This window comes from Pristiophorus japonicus, chromosome 11 (genome assembly GCF_044704955.1).
Source record: "Pristiophorus japonicus isolate sPriJap1 chromosome 11, sPriJap1.hap1, whole genome shotgun sequence".
Taxonomy (NCBI): Eukaryota; Metazoa; Chordata; class Chondrichthyes; family Pristiophoridae; genus Pristiophorus; species Pristiophorus japonicus.
This window is the reverse complement of record NC_091987.1, coordinates 171,910,397-171,932,592: the sequence shown is the minus strand read 5'-3', so window position 1 is coordinate 171,932,592 and position 22,196 is coordinate 171,910,397. Positions and strand designations below refer to the sequence as shown.

The 22,196-nt window shown below is 47.1% G+C and overlaps 1 protein-coding gene across 1 annotated transcript in view; it reads left to right on the top strand.

Annotated features, from left to right (window-relative positions):
• The window catches only part of smtlb (somatolactin beta), an 80,110-nt gene that overhangs the window by 2,937 nt on the left and 54,977 nt on the right, over positions 1-22,196 (top strand). Inside the window, exons 2-3 of the mRNA XM_070892815.1 lie at positions 9,356-9,439; positions 11,703-11,921. Coding sequence (XP_070748916.1) covers positions 9,356-9,439; positions 11,703-11,921 — 303 coding nt within the window. The remainder of the gene's footprint in view (positions 1-9,355; positions 9,440-11,702; positions 11,922-22,196) is intronic.

Below are 22,196 nucleotides of genomic sequence, written 5' to 3'. Positions count from 1 at the left end.
TCACGCCATACCCCTTGATCCCCCGAGTAGTAAGGACTTCATCTAACTCCCTTTTGAATATATTTAGTGAATTGGCCTCAACTACTTTCTGTGGTAGAGAATTCCACAGGTTCACCACTCTCTGGGTGAAGAAGTTTCTCCTTATCTCGGTCCTAAATGGCTTACCCCTTATCCTTAGACTGTGACCCCTGGTTCTGGACTTCCCCAACATTGGGAACATTCTTCCTGCATTCAACCTGTCCAAACCCGTCAGAATTTTAAACGTTTCTATGAGGTCCCCTCTCACTCTTCTGAACTCCAGTGAATACAAGCCCAGTTGATCCAGTCTTTCTTGATAGGTCAGTCCCACCATCCCGGGAATCAGTCTGGTGAATCTTCGCTGCACTCCCTCAATAGCAAGAATGTCCTTCCTCAAGTTAGGAGACCAAAACTGTACACAATACTCCAGGTGTGGCCTCACCAAGGCCCTGTACAACTGTAGCAACACCTCCGTGCCCCTGTACTCAAATCCCCTCGCTATGAAGGCCAACATGCCATTTGCTTTCTTAACCGCCTGCTGTACCTGCATGCCAACCTTCAATGACTGATGTACCATGACACCCAGGTCTCGTTGCACCTTCCCTTTTCCTAATCTGTCACCATTCAGATAATAGTCTGTCTTTCTGTTTTTACCACCAAAGTGGATAACCTCACATTTATCCACATTATACTTCATCTGCCACGCATTTGCCCACTCACCTAACCTATCCAAGTCACTCTGCAGCCTCATAGCATCCTCCTCGCAGCTCACACTGCCACCCAACTTAGTGTCATCCGCAAATTTGGAGATACTACATTTAATCCCCTCATCTAAATCATTAATGTACAATGTAAACAGCTGGGGCCCCAGCACAGAACCCTGCGGTACCCCACTAGTCACTGCCTGCCATTCCGAAAAGTACCCATTTACTCCTACTCTTTGCTTCCTGTCTGACAACCAGTTCTCAATCCACGTCAGCACACTACCCCCAATCCCATGTGCTTTAACGTTGCACATTAATCTCCTGTGTGGGACCTTGTCGAAAGCCTTCTGAAAGTCCAAATATACCACATCAACTGGTACTCCTTTGTCCACTTTATTGGAAACATCCTCAAAAAATTCCAGAAGATTTGTCAAGCATGATCTCCCTTTCACAAATCCATGCTGACTTGGACCTATCATGTCACCATTTTCCAAATGCGCTGCTATGACATCCTTAATAATTGATTCCATCATTTTACCCACTACTGAGGTCAGGCTGACCGGTCTATAATTCCCTGCTTTCTCTCTCCCTCCTTTTTTAAAAAGTGGGGTTACATTGGCTACCCTCCACTCGTTAGGAACTGATCCAGAGTCAATGGAATGTTGGAAAATGGCTGTCAATGCATCCGCTATTTCCAACTTTTGTAATCCGCCTTAATGTTCCCTGCAAGCTTCTTCTCGTACTCCATTTTCCCTGCCCTAATCAAACCCTTTGTCCTCCTCTGCTGAGTTCTAAATTTCTCCCAGTCCCCAGGTTCGCTGCTATTTCTGGCCAATTTGTATGCCATTTCCTTGGCTTTAATACTATCCCTGATTTCCCTAGATAGCCACGGTTGAGCCACCTTCCCTTTTTTATTTTTACATCAGACAGGAATGTACAATTGTTGTAATTCATCCATGCGGTCTCTAAATGTCTAGATTTGAACACATAATCTCAGCTGGCAATCAGTGTGGTACTGAGGGAGTGCGGCACTGTCAGAGGTGTAATCTTTCAGATGATTTGCGAAACGAAGGCCCCACCTGCCCTCTCAGATGAAAATAAATGATCCCGTGGCATTATAAAAAGCAGGGGAGTTCTCTCCCGTGTCCTGGCCAATATTTATCCCTCTACCAATATCACTAAAACACTTCTTCTTCGGCAGTCCCTCGGACTCGGGGATGACTTGCTTCCACACAAATATCAGTTCTTAGATGACTGAAGAGACCAATGCAGGACCCACACTTCTGTCACAGGTGGGGCAGACAATGGTTAAAGGGATGGGTGGGTGGGATGTTTGGGTTGTCATGTCTTCCTTCCGTTGTTTGTGCTTAGCTTCTGCATGCCTTCGGCGAAGAGACTCGGTGTTCGACGCCTTCCGGGATGCTTCTCCTCCACGTTGAGCGGTCTTGGGCCAGGTATCGGTGGAATGTTGCACTTGAATTGGCTAGGATAGACTGGCGAATGATACTTAAAGGGCTAACAGTAGATAGGCAATGGCAGACATGTAAAGATCACATGGATGAACTACAACAATTGTACATCCCTGTCTGGCTTAAAAAGAAAAAGGGGAAGGTGGCTCAACCGTGGTGAACATGGGAAATTAGGGAAAGTGTTAAATCCAAGGAAGAGGCATATAAATTGGCCAGAAAAAGCAGCAAATCTAGGACTGGAAGAAATTTAGAATTCAGCAGAGAAGGACAAAGGGGTTAATTAGGAGGGAGGAAATAGAGTATGAGCGTAAGCTTGCAGGGAACATAAAAACTGACTGCAAAAGCTTCTATAAATATGTGAAGAGAAAAAGATTAGGGAAGACAAATGTAGGTCCCTTGCAGTCAGAGTCAGGTGAAATTATAATGAGGAATAAAAAAATGGCAGAACAATTGAATAAATACTTTTGTTCTGCCTTCGCTAAGGAAGACACAACTAATCTTCCGGAAATACTAGGGGACCGAGGGTCTAGTGAGAAGGAGGAACTGAAAGAAATCCTTAATAGTCAGGAAATTGTGTTATGGAAATTGATGGGATTGAAGGCTGATAAATTTCCGGGACCTGATATTCTGCATCCCAGAGTACTTAAGTAAGTGGCCCTAGAAATAGTGGATGCATTGGTGGTCATTTTCCAACATTCCGTAGACTCTGGATCAGTTCCTATGGATTGGAACGTATTTAATGTAACCCCACTTTTTAAATAAGGAGGAAGAGAGAAAATAGGGAATTATACATCTGTTAGCCTGACATCGGTGGTGGGGAAAATGTTGGAATCAATGATTAAAGATGTAATAGCAGCGCATTTGGAAAGCAGTGACAGGATCGGTCCAAGTCAACATGGATTTATGAAAGGGAAATCATGTTTGACAAATCTTCGAGAATTTTTTGAGGATGTAACTAGTAAAGTGGACAAGGAAGAACCAGTGGATGTGGTGTATTTGGACTTGCAAAAGGCTTTTGATAAGGTCCCACACAAGAGATTAGTGTGCAAAATTAAAGTACATGGTATTGGGGGTAATGTATTGACGTAGATAGAGAACTGGTTGGCAGACAGGAAGCAAAGAGTAGGAATAAATGGGTTCTTTTCAGAATGACAGGCAGAGACTAGTGGGGTACCGCAAGGTTCAGTGCTGGGCCCCAAGCTATTTACAATATACATTAATGATTTAGACGAAGGAATTGAATGTAATATCTCCAATTTGCAGATGACACTAAGCTGGGTGGCAGTGTGAGCTGTGAGGAGGATGCTAAGAGGCTGCAGGGTGACTTGGACAGGTTAGGTGAGTGGGCAAATGCATGGTTGATGCAGTATAATGTGGATAAATATGAGGTTGTCCACTTTGGTGGCAAAAACACAAAGGCAGAATATTATCTGTGTTGTGTATCTGTAAAGCATGCACTCCCATGTTGTGCCACCAGGGAGCGCATCCCCTGAAGTCCCAAGGGATCCCAGCATCCCTTAGGAGCACTGTATATAAGCCGGCCCCTAAGGCCTGTTCCTCACTCTGGAGTGTCTTAATAAAGACTGAGGTCACTGTTATTTTAACCTTCCTGTGTGCAGTCTCAACTGTGTTGGGAACACAATAACTGGCGACGAGTACACGAATCCAACGCAAAGCTGCAGAAAACTGTGGGCATCCTGGAGAAGTTCTCCGAGGGTGAGGACTGGGAAGCCTGTGTCAAACGGCTCGACTAGTACTTTGTAGCCAACGAGCTGGACGGAGAAGGAAGCGCTGCAAAAAGGAGAGCGGTCCTCCTCACGGTCTGCGGGGCACCGACCCGACCGACAGCCTCATGAAGAATCTTCTGGCTCCGGTGAAACCCACAGGTAAGTCGTATGAGGAGCTGTATACACTGGGTCGGGAGCATCTTAACCCGAGGGAGAGCGTGCTGATTGTGAGGTATCGGTTCTACATGTGCCAGCGATCTGAAGGTCAGGAAGTGGTGAGCTACGTCGCCGAGCTAGGGCTACTTGCAGGACAATGTGAGTTTGATGACTACCTGGAGCAGATGCTCAGAGACTTTTTTGTACTGGGCATTGGCCACGAGACCATCCAATGAAAACTTTTGACTGTAGAGACACCGACTCTTAGTAAGGCCATTTCGATAGCACAGGCATTTATGTCAACCAGTGATCACACCAAACAAATCTCTCAGCACACAAGTGCTAGCAATGCTCATAAATTAACTGGAACTGAGTTTACGAGCAGAAATGTACAGGGCAGAAACCACGAGTCTGCAACTACCAGCAGGCCTCAGGTGACCCAGATGACTCAGAGTCCGCAAAAAAGGATGAATGCAAGGCAATTCACACCTTGTTGGCATTGTGGAGGCTTTCATTCAGCCTATTCATGCCGCTTCAAAGGGTATGTTTGCAAGAGCTGTGGAACAATGGGGCACATCCAACGGGCTTGCAGACGAGCCACAAGCTCTGCAAAACCTGCTAACCATCATGTGGCAGAGGAAGATCGGTCCATGGTGGATCAAAGCAATTTCGAGCCTCAGAGAGACGAGACAGATGCTGAAGTACACGGGTGCACACATTTTTGACGAAATGTCCACCAATAATGCTAAATATAAAATTGAATGGCTTACCCGTAGCCATGGAACTGGACACTGGCACTAGCCAATCCATCATGAGTAAAAAGATGTTGGAGAGACTGTGGTGCAACAAGGCACTCAGACCAGTCCGGAGCCCCATCCACACGAAACTAAGAACGTACACCAAAGAGCTCATCACTGTCCTGGGCAGCACCATGGTCAAGGTCACCTACGAGGGCACGCTGCATGAACTGCCACTCTGGATTGTCCCGGGCGATGGCTCCACATTACTTGGAAGGAGCTGGTTGGGCAAAATCCACTGGAACTGAAATGACATACGAGCGCTATCACATGTCGATGAAGCCTCATGCACCCAGGTTCTTAACAAATTTCCTTCCCTTTTTGAGCCAGGCATTGGAAACTTTTCCGGGGCGAAGGTGCGGATCCACTTGGTCCCAAAGGCACAACCTATTCACCACAAGGCGCGAGCGGTACCTCACATGATGAGGGAGAGAGTGAAAATCGAGCTGGACAGGCTGCAACGCGAGAGCATCATCTCCCTAGTGGAATTCAGCGAGTGGGCCAGCCCGATTGTTCCCGTACTCAAAAGTAATGGCACGGCCAGGATTTGCGGTGATTATAAAGTAAGTATTAATCGTTTCTCGCTACAGGACAAATACCCGCTACCTAAGGCAGACAACCTAATTGCGACGCTGGCAGGAGGCAAGACGTTCACCAAGCTCGACCTGACTTCGGCCTACATGACGCAGGAGCTGGAGGAGTCTTCGAAGGGCCTCACCTGCATCAACACGCACAAGGGACTGTTCATCTACAGCAGATGCCCGTTTGAAATTCGGTCGGCTGCAGCGATCTTCCAGCGAAACATGGAGGGTCTACTCAAGTTGGTTCAGGACAACATATTGATCACGGGCCGGGACACCATCGAGCACCTACAAAACCTGGAGGAGGTCCTCCAGCGACTGGATCGCGTAGGGCTGCAGCTGAAGAGGTCGAAATGCGTCTTCATGGCAATAGAAGTGGAGTTTTTGGGGAGAAAGATCGCGGCGGACAGCATTCGGCCTACAGCCTCTGTCTTGGCATCTATCAGGAATGCGCCCAGGCCACAGAATGTCACAGAGCTGCGGTCGCTCCTGCGACTCCTCAACTATTTTGGTAACTTCCTACCGGGGTTAAGCTCCCTCTTAGAGCCCCTACATGTATTATTGCATAAAGGTGAGGACTGGGTATGGGGAAAAAAACCAAGTAATTGCTTTTGAGAAAGCCAGAAACATTTTATGCTCCAACAAGTTGCTTGTATTGTATAACCCGTGTAAAACACTTGTGCTAGCATGTGATGCATCGTCATACGGAGTCAGGTGTGTATTACAACAAGCTAACGTTGCGGGGAAGTTGCAACCTGTCACCTATGCCTCCAGGAGCTTGTCGAAGGCCAAGAGGGCCTACAGCATGATTGAGAAAGAGGCATTAGCGTGTGTGTTCGGGGTAAAGAAAATATATCAGTATCTGTTTGGACTCAAATTTGAGCTCGAAACCGATCACAAGCCCCTCATAGCCCTGTTCGCTGAAAACAAGGGGATAAATACTAATGCCTCAGCCCGCATACAAAGGTGGGCACTCACGCTATCAGCGTATAACTATACCATACGCCACAGGCCAGGCACCGAGAACTGTGCGGATGCTCTCAGTCGGCTACCATTGCCCACCACAGGGGTGGAAATGGCGCAGCCTGCAAACCTGTTGATGGTGGTGCAGCCTGCAGACTTGTTGATGGTCATGGAAGCATTTGAAAATGATAAATCACCTGTCACGGCCCGTCAAATTAGGACTTGGACGAGCCAAGATCCTCTGCTGTCCCTGGTAAAAAAACTGTGTACTGCACTGGAGCTGGGCCAGCATCCCCATTTAAATGCAAGAGCTAATCAAGTCATTCCAGCAGCAAAAGGATGAGCTGTCCATTCAAGCAGACTGCCTGTTGTGGTGTAACCGCGTAGTGCTACCCAAAAAGGGCAGGGAGACGTCCATCTCGGATCTCCACAGCACACACCCGGGTATAGTAATGATGAAAGCGATAGCCAGATCCCACATGTGGTGGCCCGGTATCGACTCTGACTTCGAGTCCTGTGTACGGCAATGCAGCATGTGTGTTCAGTTGAGCAACGCGCCCAGAGAGGCCCTCCAGACCATGGTCGAGGATCCATGTCGACTATGCGGGCCCGTTTCTCGGTAAAATGTTCTTGGTATTGGTGGATGCTTTTTAAAAATGTATTGAATGTGAAATAATTTCGCGAAGCACCTCCACCACCCCCATTGAAAGCCTGAGGGCCATGTTTGCCACCCACGGCCTGCCTGACATACTGGTCAGTGACAATGGGCCATGTTTCACCAGTGCTGAATTTAAAGAATTCATGACCCGCAATGGGATCAAACATGTCACCTCGGCCCCGTTTGAACCAGCCTCCAATGGTCAGGCAGAGCGGGCAGTACAAACAATCAAACAGAGCCTTTAACGAGTCACAGAAGGCTCACTCCAAACCCGCCTGTCCCGAGTACTGCTCAGCTACCGCACGAGACCCCACTGGCTCACGGGGGTGCCCCCGGCTGAGCTACTCATGAAAAGGACACTTAAAACCAGACTCTCGCTGGTTCACCCCAACCTGCATGATCAGGTAGAGAGCAGGCGGCCGTAACAAAATGTAAACGATGGTCACGCCACTGTGTCACGGGAAATTGATTTAAATGACCCCGTGTATGTGCTAAACTATGGACATGGTCCCAAGTGGATCGCGGGCACGGTGATAGCTAAAGAAGGGAATAGGGTGTTTGTAGTCAAACGAGACAATGGACAAATTTGCAGAAAGCACCTGGACCAAACGAGGCTGTGGTTCACAGTCTGCCCTGAACAACCCACAGCAGACACCACCTTTTTCGAGCCCACAACACGCACCGAAAGGATCAACGACACCACCCTCGACCAGGAAATTGAACCCATCACGCCCAACAGCCCAGCAAGGCCAGGCTCACCTAGCAGCCCTGCAGGGCCAACAACATGCCAGCCCAGCGAAGGCAGAGCCAACACACCAGAACAGACATTTGTACCGAGGCAGTCCACCAGGGAAAGAAAGGCTCCCAACCGTCTCACCTTGTAAATAGTTTTCACTTTGACTTTGGCGGGGGAGTGATGTTATGTTTCTGTAAAGCATGCACTCCCATGTTGCACCACAAGGGAGCGCATCCCTGGAAGTCCCAAGGGATCCCAGCATCCCTTGGGAGCACTGTATATAAGCCGGCCCCTAAGGCCTGTTCCTCACTCTTAATAAAGACTGAGGTCACTGTTACTTTAACCTCCCTGTGTGCATTCTCATCTGTGTTAGAAACACAATAATCTGAATGGCAGCAGATTAGGAAAAGGGGAGGTGCAACGAGACCTGGGTGTCATGGTACATCAGTCATTGAAAGCTGGCATGCAGGTACAGCAGGTGGTGAAGAAGGCAAATGGCATGTTGGCCTTCATAGTGAGAGGATTTGAGTATAGGAGCAGGGAGGTCTTACTGCAGTTGTACATGGCCTTGGTGAGGCTACACCTTGAATATTGTGTTCAGTTTTGTCTCCTAATCTGAGGAAGGACATTCTTGCTATTGAGGGAGTGCAGCGAAGCTTCACCAGACTGATTCCCAGGATGACAGGATTGACATATGAAGAAAGACTGGATTAACTAGGCTAATTTTCACTGGAATTTAGAAGAATGAGAGGGGATCTCATAGAAACATATAAAATTCTGACGGGATTGGACAGGTTAGATGCAGGAAGAATGTTCCCAATGTTGAGGAAGTCCAGAACCATGGGTCACAGTCTAAGGATAAGGGATAAGCCATTTAGGACCGAGATGAGGAGAAACTTCTTCACTCAAAGAATTGTGAATCTGTGGAATTCTCTACCACAGAAAGTTGTTGAGGCCAGTTCGTTATATATATTCAAAAGGGAGTTAGATGTGATCCTTACGGCTAAAGGGATCAAGGGGTATGGAGAGAAAGCAGGAATGGGATACTGAAGTTGCATGATCAGCCATGATCATATTGAATGGTGGTGCAGGCTCGAAGGGCCGAATGGCCTACTCCTGCACCTATTTTCTATGTTTCTATGTTTCTTCAAGGAGGCTTTGAGGGTGTCCTTGAAGTGTTTCCTCTGCACGCCTGGGTCTCGCTTGCCTTGTCAGAGCTCTGAGTAAAGCGTTTGTTTTGGCAGTCTAGTATCGGGCATGCGGACGATGTGACCCATTGATCAGAGTGATCGAGCATGGTCAATGCTTCAATGCTGGGAATGATGACCTGAGCGGGAACACTGACATTGGTGCACCTATCCTGCCAATGGATTTGCAGAATCTTGTGGAGACAGTGTTGGTGGTACTTCTCCAGTGCTTTGAGGTGCCTGCTGTACATAGTCCATGTCTCTGAAGCATATAGGAGGGCGGATATCACCACTGTTCTGTAGACCATGATCTTGGTGCCGGGTTTGAGATCCTGGTCTTCAAACACTCTCTTCCTCAGGCGACCAAAGCCTGCACTGATACACTGAAGGTGGTGTTGGACTTCGTCATCGAAGTCTGCCCTTGTTTACAGTTGGCTCCCGAGGTATGGAAAATGGCCCATGTTGTCCAAGGGCTTCGTCATGGATCTTGATAATCAGGGGACAGTACTGTTTGGCGGGGGCAGGTTGACAGAGAACCTTTGTCTTATGGATGTTTAATGTAAGGCCTATTCTCTCGTACGCTTCAGTGAAGGTGTTGACAATGGTTTGGAGTTCGCCCTCCGAGTGTGCGCAGATGCAAGCGCTGTCTGCATATTGTAATTCAATGACATAGGATGGGACGACCTTGGATCTGGACTGGAGGCAACGGAGGTTGAACAATTTCCCGTTTGTTCTGTTGATTAGCTCCACTCCAGCGGGGAGCTCGCTGAGGCTGAGATGGAGCATTACAGCAAGGAAGATCAAGAAGAGCGTTGTTACGCTGTCACAGTCTTGCTTGACACCGTTCCACACGTGTAATGGGTCTGTGGTGGATCCATTGGTCAGGATCACGGCTTGCATGTCATCGTGAAGCAGGAGCTCTTCAGCCACAAGGAGAAGGCGATTGAGGAGGATTCTTGAGATGACTTTCCCTGTGGCAGACCGCAGGGAAACTCTTCTGTAATTACCGCAATTGCACTAAAACAGATTATCTGGTCACTATCTCATTGCTGCTTGTGGGAGCTTGCTGTGCGCAAATTGACTGCCACATTTCCTATATTACAACAGTGACTACACTTAAAACAATATTTAATTGGTTGTAAAACTCTTTGGGATGTCATGAGGTTCTGAAAGCCATTATATAAATGCGAGTTCTTTTTTTCACTACTTCATCCTTCTCCTGTGGTGTGCAATTCCAGCTCTTCTACCTCAGCTGTTGACAGGTTCCTCCTGACTAACATCACACACTATATAGGGAAGCTCTGGTTAATCATCAAAGTAAAGGTTATTCCTTGTACAATTGTACGGAGTTACAGTTTATTCAGCCAATTAAGGGTTATTCATTATGTAAATGTGCAGAGGTGTTTATTCAACAAGTAATGGTTACTCGGTATATAACTGTATGAAGTTGCTTATTTAACAGAGTAAGGGTTACTCAAAGTGTAACTGTGCTGTGATACTGTTTATTCAGCAGGTTAAGTGAAGGAATTTGGAGCAGTCTAAATTCTGTTGCTAATGGTCAGAAATTCCAATTATTCAACTCAGATTGGCGTTAATTTATCAATACCAGTTTACTTTTCTTCTCTTTTGAAATTCCAATGACCCACTCCACCAGAGTAATTGAGGTTTGAGCGAAATACACGGCTGGCCAAATAGAAGGTCAGATCCCTGTCATTAACATGGGTGAAATTGAAGGTCCACACCTGTAAATGTCCAAAAATAAATCACAAAAATGAATGACATACAGGGAGACTTGTTCTGCCATCTGTATTCGCTCAGATTTGATTCTGTTTTTCAGCAGGAGTCAGAAGTTAACTGTTAGGAAATTATGAAAATAAGTCAGGTAGAATGTTTTCACCCTGAAGGTAATCAAATCATGGAATAAATTGCCTGGGAACAGCACTTGATGGGCACTTTCAAGGGGCCAGTATAAATGGATTCAACAGATTCAATCTGGAGTACCGTGTACAGTTTTGGTCACCTTATTTAAGGATGGATATCCTTGCCTTGGACAGGGTGCAATGAAGGTTCACGAGATTTATTCCTGGGATGAGAGAGCTGCCATATGAAAAGAGATTGAGTAGAATGGGCCTATATTCTCTGGAGTTTAGAAGAATCAGAGACAATCTAATTGAAACATTCTTAGAGGGCTTGACAGGGTAGATGCAGGGAGGATGTTTCCTCTGGCTGGAACTAAAGGGTATAGTCTCAGTATAAGGAGTCAGCCATTTAGGACAGAGATGAAGAGAAATCTCTTCACTCAGGATTGTGAATCATTGGCATTCTGTACCCCAGAGAGCTGTAGATGCACTGTCGATGAGTATTTTCAAGACTTAGATCGATAGATTTTGGGGCACTAAGGGAATCAAGTGATGTGAGGATAGGGTGGGAAAGTGGTGTTGATGTAGAAGATCAGCCATGATCTTATTGAATGGCGGAGCAGGCTCGAGGAGCCGTATGGCCAACTCCTGCTCCTAATTCTTATGTTGTTATGATTTGGATGTGTTTCTGAAGGGGGAAGGGATTGAGGGATGTGAGGAGAATGTGAGTAGGTGGGAAGAATCCCTGAGAGAAAGCAAATGTTTGCTTAATTGACCTTTTCTTGTTCCTCCTCATGTTGTAGCATGCCTCAGTTTGAGAGTTAACTAATATTTACTTCTGGAAAAGTTGATTGAGCTGGTATTTATTGTTTCAGTATTGCAGATCGGATTCTTCGCTGTCATTCTCTACCATTTTATGTGTGCACCATCTCCCTCAGTGGATTGTAAAGATGCACAGAGCCCTCACAGACCTCGTCCAGTCATCTCATTGGAGAAGATTCTGAACCGAGTCATCCATTACTCAGAACATATCTACAAGATGTCTGAAGAGTCATACACCATCTTTGTGAGTAACCGGCGTGTTGGGTGCAACATATAATTTTAAGATTGCCTAAGCTCTGACAATGGTTTAATGGAGAAAGGTGCCACCCAGTATTATGCTAATCCAAATAAACCAGAAGATCTTGGGTTTGAAACCTGGTCTGTGCTGTTAGCTTACCTTATCCATGATAGCAGTTGGACTGCCGCCATTAGCTTTATGATAGGGAGAGGAAGAATTGGCCAAGGTTCCTGCTCCTGATCTCTACTTAGTGATTCCAGCTGGAAAGTGTGGGGGTGTGGTGTGTACATCAGCTGAGGACAGCCTGACTTTAGATGTGATGTTTCTCACAGTTGACTAGCCTGTTGCTGCTCACTGCCTAGCTAACACATGAAGAAGGCACAGTTGAGTACGGTCCCTCGGCGGGGGCAGACAGGCCAAGAGGAAATGAGGAGATTTCTTGATTGCCCCTGTAAATGGTTCTAAAGTACTGTATTATCGACAACCTTGTTCTTCCATGAGAATCCTGTGCCATTTTGGGGGGAGGCAGTCTACCCCTGTCCCTGAGCACCTGTGGAACTGTACCAGGCTTTAAAGGGTTAAATTATGTGGGCTGGATTTTCAGCGTTGCTCATGTCAGGGCGGTAATGGTGGCGGGGCGGTAAAGCTTGCACCTGGAACAGTTTGCGCCTCAGTCAGCAAAATTGGGCATCTGGGCCCTGAGTGTGGGGCGGGCCGCTAAGGGAGGTGTTGTACACCACTCTTAGGGCGTTAGACCGGCTGAGCAAGTGAAAATCCCGAGCTAAACAGCCGGCCTCGGAGTGCTCTAAGAGAGCCCTGGGGAGAAAAGAAAAATCTGGGGGAAAAAAAACTAAAAACATTCCCAATACGTAGCCCACACCACCACAACATAAATCACAAAACAATCACACTGACCTGAGGTGGAGATTATTTACCTCACTGCAGCCATTACAGCTTGGGCCACCCACTTTCAGAGGGCTTCAGGTCGCTCAATGGATCAGTCGGGAGCCAAAAATCGAGCCGGTGTCGCAACCAGGGGCGTTGCACACTGGCTCGCCTCTTCCAGGTGGAAATGCTCCACGCCCCACCGAAACCAGCACTGGAAGTCCCAGCGAGGCACTGGAAGCTGGCTGTCCGACCGGAAGAGCTCACCACCGACATTGCCGCCCCTCTGGGGCAAAAACAGAGGCAGCAGCAAGCCGGAAATCCAGCCCTAACTCAGTTTGTATTCCTTTGAGTTTAGAAGATTGAGGGGCGATCTAAACAAGGTGCATAAAATGATAGAGTTTTGGTAAGGGTGTGTTGTGTATGGAGACAGAGTCAGACTGAACACAGTGAGCTCAAAGTAAAGTGTGACCGAAGTCTTTTATTGCAGGTCTCCAGAGTGCCTCTCCAACCTGTGAAGTCTCCTTAAATACCTGTGCTCCCAAGGAATTATGGGATCCCTTGGGACTCCAGGGGATGAGCCCTCTGGTGGCTGTACAGAGTAAATACAAGTCCACATATAAAACAACACACCCCCCCCGCCCCCAAAGTCAATAGTGTAACTATTTACAATGTGAGTCGATCTGGGGCCCTTCTTGCCCTGTTGATCGTCTCAGTGTGAAAGCTGCTTTGTTGAATCAATCTGCTGTGCAGCTGGCCTTGATGGGCTACCTGGTGTGTTGAGCCCTGCAGGGCTGCTGTGGATGATGGGTTCTGCTTCGTGGTCAACCGTGGTACCAGTTGCCACTGGTGTGAATGTTGGGGGATCAAAAAAGGTAGTGTCCAAGGTAGGTTGCTCAGGATAGTCCATGAATCTTAGTTTGATTTGGTCCAAGTGTTTCCGGTGAATGAGTCCATTTGAAAGTTTGACCCGAAACACCCTGCTCCCCTCTGGCCACATCAATGCTAGGAAGCCACTTGGGATCCTATCCATAATTTAATACAAATACAGGATCATTGTTCTCAATCTCGCAAGACACATTTGCGTTATCATGGTATGCACTTTATTGAAGCCGCCTACTCTCTACCTGTTCATGTCTTAAGTGCTCTTTTCATGATTAAAAGAGGGAAGATAGATTATGAAAGTAAACTAGCACAAGATATAAAAAAAGATAGTAAGAATTTCTACAGGTACATAAAAAGGAAAAGAGTGGCTAAAGTAAAAATGTTGGTCCCTTGCAGGATGAGACTGGGGAATTAATAATGGAACACAGGGAAATGGCAGAGACGTTGAACAAATATTTTGTATTGGTCTTTGCGGTGGAAGACACTAAAAACATCCCAATAGTGGATAATCAAGGGGCTATCGTGATAGAGGAACTTAATATTATCACTATCACTAATGAAGTAGTACTCGGTAAAATAATGGGACTAAAGGCAGACAAGTCCCCTGGACCTGATGGCTTGCATCCTCGGGTCTTGTAAGAAGTGGCTGCAGAAATAATGCATGCATTGGTTGTAATCTACCAAAATTGCCTGGATTCTGGGGAGGTTCCCGTGGATAGGAGAACCGTAAATGTAACGCCCATATTTAAACAGGAGGCAGACAAAAAGCAGGAAACTATAGACCAGGTAACCCAACATCAGGCATTGGGAAAATGCTGGAGTCCATTATTAAGGAAGCAGTAGCGAGACATTTGGAAAAGTAGGATTCAATCAAATAGAGGCAGCATGGTTTTATGAAAGGGAAATCATGTTCGACAAATTTGCTGGAGTTCTTTGAGGATGTAACGAGCAGGGTGGATAAGGGGAAACCAGTGGATGTGGTGTATTTGGATTTCCAGAAGGCATTTGACAAGATGCCACATAAGAGGTTACTGCACAAGATAAAAGCTCACGGGGTTGGGGGTAATATATTAGCATGGATAGAGGATTGGTTAACGAACAGAAAACAGAGAGTCGAGATAAATGGGTAATTTTCCGGTTGGCAAACAGTGACTAGTGGGGATCGGTGCTAGGTCTTCAACTATTTACAATCTATGTTAATGACTTGGATGAAGGGACCGAGTGTAATGTAGCCAAGGTTGCTAATGATACAAAGATGGGTGGAAAAGCAAATTGTGATGAGGACACAACAAATCTGAAAGGGATGCAGACAGGCTAAGTGAGTGGGCAAGAATTTGGCAGAAGGAGGATAATGTGGCAAATTGTGAGGTTATCCTCTTTGACAGAAATAATAAAAAAGCAAATTATAATTTAAATGGAGAAAAATTGCATAGTGCTACAGTACAGAGGGACCTGGGGGTCCTTCATCATGAAACACAAAAAGTTAGTATGCAGGTACAGCAAGTAATCAGGAAGGCAAATGGAATATTGGCCTTTATTGCAAGGGGGATAGAGTATAAAAGCAGAGAAATCCTGCTACAACTGTATAGGGTATTGGTGAGGCCACACCTGGAGTACTGCGTACAGTTTTGGTCTCCGTATTTAAGGAAGGATATACTTACATTGGAGGCTGTTCAGAGAAGGTTCACTAGGTTGATTCTGGAGATGAGGGTGTTGACTTATGATGAAAGGTTGAGTAGGTTGGACCTATACACATTGGAGTTCAGAAGAATGAGAGGTGATATTATCAAAACATACAAGATAATGAGGGAGCTAGACAAGGTGGATGCAGAGAGGATATTACTCATAGGGAAAACTAAAATTAGGGGACGTAGTCTTAGAATAAGTAGCCGCCCATTTAGAACTGAGATGAGGAAGAACTTCTTCTCTCAGAGGGTTGTAAATCTATGTAATTCCCTGACCCAGAGAGCTGTGGAGGCTGGGTTATTGAATATATTTAAGACGGAGATAAACAGATTTTTGAGCAATAAGGGAATAAAAGGTCATGGGGAGTGGGTAGGGAAGTGAAGCTGAGCAGATCAGCCATAATCTTATTGAATGGCGGAGCAGGCTCGAAGGACCAAATTGCCTACTCCTGCTCCTTTTTATTAAGTTCTTATGTTTTTACACTGTCCCATCAATCACTCCCGGGACAGGTACAGCAAGGGTTAGATACAGAGTAAAGCTCCCTCTGCACTGTCCCATCAAACACTCCCAGAGCAGGTACAGCAGAACTCTCTCATATCCCAACCTCAGAAGATCACTTCCTATTTCTCCCCCCCCCGCTCAGAACTCAAGTTCCCGCAGCACTGGCCATTTGTGCATTCTCTCCTTCCTTCACCCCACCATTGGTGGCCGTGCCTTCAGCCAAATAAGCCCCACCCCCTTGAATTCCCTCCCTAAACCCCTACATCACGCTCTCCTCCTTTAAGACCCTGCTTAGAACCCAGGCCTTTGACCAAGTTTCTGGCTCCCTTCCTAATATCTCCGTCTTTGCTTCAACATCCATTCTTCTCTCATTGCACCTGTGTGAAGCACCTTAGGATGTGAATCTGCATTAAAGGTGTGATATGATGATAAGTTGTTGTTGTACTAATGTGACAGACTCCAATGCCCATCGCACCATGTATCAGTCTGCACAAAACACGACACTTAGAATCAGAGTTACTTTGCTGTACTTTGGGCTTTTAGTTTGGACAGACTCTTTCCCCCTCATGATGTCCTGTTAGTTATCAAATCTTCCTCGCAAACAGTGGACAACCTTCGACCTCCTCAGATCAGTCATGGTCGGTGCTCCACCCTCTATATAGGTGGAGAATCCCCCATCAGGCGACTGTGGAGCTCCTAATCGCACCTTGGAACACATCGTTGGGCACTGCCCTCCGAGGAAATTGGCAGGCAGCCTACAAGATCTCCACGCTGTTATACCGGAAGTTTTGCCCTGGATATCGGACTTAAATACTGACATTTGATTGTCTTTGCTCCTCCCATACGAAAGAAGAGGAAGTTATCAGCGGGGGCACGAGAGCTTGTGGTGTTTTGCAGACTACGGGTTAGGGGCAGTGGGTGAAGCTCAGTCCCATACTGACCATCTATAAGGGGCCCTCCCCACAAAGGAAAGGACACCACTAACAAGACCCAACAGTCAGTGTGACCTAATGTCCCACAGTACATATTAACTGGTTTAGGTCCACGTTTCGATCCGCATCACTGAGACAATGATCCCGTCCGGCTCGGGCACATGTAGAAGCTTCTGGAAAACCCATTGGATTGCGAGTGTTTGCACACCAGCCTCCCTGGGTAGGAGCGGGCAGTGCCCAGCGATACACTCGAGACCTCCCGCGATCGCTGGGCACCGCAGGGAATGGAGAGTCTTATCGACACCAGAAATAATATCATCATTTACTTTTATGGGTTTTGTTATGTATGGAGAAAGACTGAACACTGTGAGCTCAAAGTAAAGTGTGACCTTAGTCTTTTATTGCAGGTCTCCAGAGTGCCTCTCCAACTTGTGAGGCCTCCTTAAATACCTGTGCTCCCAAGGGATTATGAGATCCCTTGAGACTCCAGGGGATGAGCCCTCTGGTGGCTGTACAGAGTAAATACAAGTTTACATATATAACAACACTCTCCCCACCCCCAAAGTCAATAGTGCAACGATTTACAATGTGAGTCGATCAGGGGCCCTTCTTGCCCTGGTTGATCGTCTCGGTGTGAAAACTGGTGTTGTTGAATCATTTGTTGGGCCCTCGCTGGGCTGCTGTGCAGCTGGCCCTGCTGGGCTGCTTGGTGTGTTGGGTCCTGCTGGGCTGCTGTGGATGATGGGTTCTGCTTTGTGGCTAACCGTGGTGCCGGTTGCCACTGGTGTGTGTGTTGGGGGATCAAAAAAGTAGGGTCCAAGGTGGGTTGCACAGGATAGTCCGTGAATCTGAGTTTTATTTGGTCCAAGTGTTTCCGGTGAATAAGTCCATTTGAAAGTTTGACCCGAAACACCCTGCTCCCCTCTTTGGCCACGACAGGGCCGGGAAGCCACTTGGGACCTTGTCCATAATTCAATACAAATACAAGATCATTAATTTCGATCTCGCGTGACACATTTGCGCTATCGTGGTATGTACTTTGTTGAAGCCGCCTGCTCTCTACCTGTTCATGTAGATCAGGGTGAACTAATGAGAGCCTTGTCTGAAGTGCTCTTTTCATGAGCAGTTCAGCAGGTGGGATCCCAGTGAGCGAGTGTGGTCTCGTGCAGTATCTAAGCAGGACTCGGGATAGGTGAGTCTGCAGTGAGCCTTCAGTTACCCTCTTCAAGCCTTTCTTGATGGTTTGCACTGCTCTCTCTGCCTGACCATTGGACGCTGGTTTAAATGGGGCAGATGTGATATGTTTGATCCCGTTACGGGTCATGAATTCTTTGAACTCAGCACTGATAAAACATGGTCCGTTGTCGCTCACCAGGACATCGGGTAAGCCGTGAGTGGCAAACATGGCCCGCAGGCTTTCAGTAGTGGTAGCAGACGTGCTAGCCGACATTATCTCATATTCAATCCACTTGGCGTACGCGTCTACAACCACAAGGAACATTTTACCCAAGAACGGGACAGCATAGTCAACATGTACCCGAGACCACGGTTTGGAGGGCCAAGACCATAAACTTAGCGGCACCTCCCTGGGTACATTGCTTAACTGCGAGCATATATTACATCTGTGAATGCAGGAATCTAAATCCGCATCAATACCGGGCCACCACACGTGGGATCTGGCTATCGCTTTCATCATTACGATGCCTGGGTGGGTACTGTGGAGGTTATTGATGAAGGTGTCTCTGCCCTTCTTGGGGACCACTTCTCGATTGCCCCACAGAAGGCAGTCTGCCTGTATAGACAATTCATCTTTGCGTCGCTGGAATCGCTTTAGCTCTTCCTGCATTTCCACTGGGACACTGGACCAGCTCCCATGAAGCACACAGCTTTTGACTAGCGGTTTTGGTCTGCCGGGCAGTGATGGATGATTGCTCACTCTCAAATGCTTCCATAACCATGGCAAGATCTGCGGGCTGCGCCATTTCCATCCCCGTGGTGGGCAATGGCAGCCTACTGAGAGCATCGGTGCAGTTTTCTGTGCCTGGCCTGTGGCGGATGGCATCGTTGTATGCGGATAACATCTCTGGATGCGGGCCGATCCGTTGATATTTATCCCTTTACTCTCGGAAAACAGGGATATAAGTGGCTTATGGTCAGTTTCCAATTCGAATTTTAGCCCAAACAGATATTGATGCATTTTTTTTATCCCATAGGCACACGCTAACCCTTCTTTTTCAATCATGCTGTCGGCTCTCTCAGCCTTAGACAGACTCCTGGATGCATAAGCAACCAATTGCAGTTTCCTGAAATCATTAGCTTGTTGCAATAAACAACCGACGCCATATGACGACGCATCACATGCTAGTACCAAACGCTTACATGGATCATACAACACAAGCAATTTGTTTGAGCATAACAATTTTCTCACTTTTACAAAGGAATTTTCTTGGCTTTTGCCCCAAACCCATTCGCTCCATTTTCGTAGTAAGACATGCAGTGGTTCTAGCAGTGTGCTGAGACCTGGTAAGAAGTTACCAAAGTAGTTCAAGAGTCCCAGAAACGACCGCAGCTCCATCTCGTTCTATGGCCTCGGTTCGTTCTCGATTGCCTCCGTCTTCGCGTTGGTGGGCCTGATGCCATCCGCCGCAATCCACCTTCCCAAGAACTCCACTTCAGGCACCAGGAAAATGCATTTCAAGCGTTTTAGCCTGAGCCCCACACAATGAGTCGACTAAGAACCTCCTCCAAGTTCTGCAGCTGCTCTACTGTGTTCCAACCTGTGACCAAGATGTCGTCCTGGAAGACCACGGTGTGCGGGACCGACTTCAGTAAACTTTCCATGTTTGTCTGAAATATCGCCGCCGCTGATCGGTTTCCAACCAGGCATCTGTTATAAACAAAAAGACCTTTGTGCGTGTTGATGCAGGTGAGGGCCTTCGATGATTCCTCCAGTTCCTGCATCATGTAGGCTGAAGTCAGATCCAGCTTCATGAACTTCTTTCCTCCCGCCAGTGTTGCAAAGACGTCGTCAGCCTTTGGTAGTGGGTATTGGTCCTGCAGAAAGAAATGATTGATAGTTGCTTTGTAATCGTCACAAATTCTGACGGTGCCATCTCTGTTGAGGACTGGGACAATTGGACTGGCCCACTCGCTGAACTCGATCGGTGAAATGATGCCCTCTCTTTGCAGCCAGTCTAGCTCGAACTCTACCCTTTCTCTCATCATGTGATGGATGGGTCACGTTCCCAGAATTAGGTGGATCTGCACTTTTGCTCCTTGGAAATTTCCGATGCCTGGTTCAAACAGCGAAGGAAATTTGTTTAAGACCTGGGCACACAAAGTGTCGTCAGCGGGCGATAGCATTCGGACGTCGTCCCAGTTCCAGCATATATTTCCCAGCCAGCTCCTAACGAGCAGCGTGGGACCATTGCCTGGTACCAATCAGAGTGGTAGCTTGTGCACCGCTCCATCGTAGGAGACCTTTACGGTAGCACTGCCGATTATAGGAATCAGTTCTTTCGTGTAAGTTCTTAGTTTCATGCGAAATGGAGTTAAGACTGGCCTTGAGCCTTGTTGCACCACAACCTTTCGAAAGTCTTTTTGCCCATGATGGACTGGCTTGCCCCCGTGTCCAGCTCCATTGACACCGGGAGTCCATTTAGTTCAACATTCAGCATTATCGGGGGACAATTCATGGTGAATATGTGCACCCCATGTACCTCTGCCTCCTCTCTCAGGCTCTGGTTGGTCGTGATCCTCCGTGGATCTGTCCTCCTCTACAACATGGTGGTTTGCAGTTTTAACAGGCTTAGCAGCTCGCCTGCACACTTGTTGGAGGTGTCCCATTGTTCCACAGCCCTTACAAATGTACTCTTTTGAATCGGCATGAATGGAAACGATGATCACCCCCGCAGCGCCAACAAGCTGTTAATGGCCTTGCATTCATCACCCTTGCTGGCAGATTCTCAGTCATCTGCAGATGTGCAGCTGCAGGTATGTGTGACCTGCCCTGTACGTTACGATTCGAAAAAAACATCACTTTGTTCACAGTACTTGTAGCAGCACTTGTGTGCTGAGAGATTTGCTTCATATCGTCACTGGTGGCAATGAACGCCTGGGCTATCGCTATGGCCTCACTCAAGGTTGGGGTCTCTGCAGTCAAAAGTTTGCAAAGTATGGTTTTGTGGCTAATGCCAAGTATGAAAAAGTCTCTGAGCATGTGCTCCAAATGTCCTTCAAATTCACAATGTCCTGCAAGGCATCTTAGCTCGGCGACATAACTCGCCATTTCCTGGCCTTCAGACCTTTTGTAGGTGTAGAACCGGTACATCGCCATCAGAACGCTTTCCTTTGAGTTCAAATGCTCCCGGACCAGTGTGCACAAATCGTCATACGATTTCTCCGTGGGTTTTGCTGGAGTGAGCAGATTCTTCATGAGGCCATACGTTGGTGCCCCATAGACGGTGAGAGGATCGCCCTTCATTTGGCAGCGCTCTCTTCCCCATCTAGCTCGTTGGCCACGAATTATTGGTCGAGTCGCTCCACGAAGGTTTCCCAATCATCTCCCTCTGAAAATTTCTCCAGGATGCCCACTGTTCTCTGCATCTTTGGTTTCGCTATCAGTATCTCACCGCCAGTTGTTGTCTATGGAGAAAGAGTCAGATTAAACACTGTGAGCTCAAAGTAAAATGTGACCTTAGTCTTTTATTGCAGGTCTCCAGAGTGCCGCTCCAACATGTGAAGCCTCCTTAAATACCTGTGCTCCCAAGGGATTATGGGATCCCTTGGGACTCCCGAGGATGAGCCCGCTGGTTGCTGTACAGAATAAATACAAGTCCACATATATAACAGGGTGGATACAGGTAAATTATTTCCTCTGATGGAGGAATCCAGTACAAGGGGGCATAAACTTAAAATGAGAGCTGTTCCATTCAGGAGTGGACTCAGAACGTATTTTGTCACACAAAGGGGAGTGAAATCTGGAACGCACAGTGGCTGTGAATGTTGGGCCAATTGAAATGTTTAAAACTAAGATCGATAGATTTTTGTTAGGTAAGGGTATCAAGGGATAAAGTAAAGGTGGCAGATGGAGTTGAGGTACAGATCAGCCATGATCTAGTAGACTGACAGATCAGGCTCAAGGGGCTAAATGACCTATTCCAGTTCCTATGTCATCCTGTCATCATAGGCAGTCCCTCAGAATCGAGGAAGACTTGCTTCCACTCTTTACATGAGTCCTTAGGTAGCTGAACAGTCCAATACGAGAACCGCAGTCTCTGTCAAAGGTGGGACAGACAATCGTTGAGGGAAAGGGTGGGTGGGACAGGTTTGCCGCATGCTCTTTCCGCTGCCTGCGCTTGATTTCTACATGCTCTCGGCGATGAAACTCAAG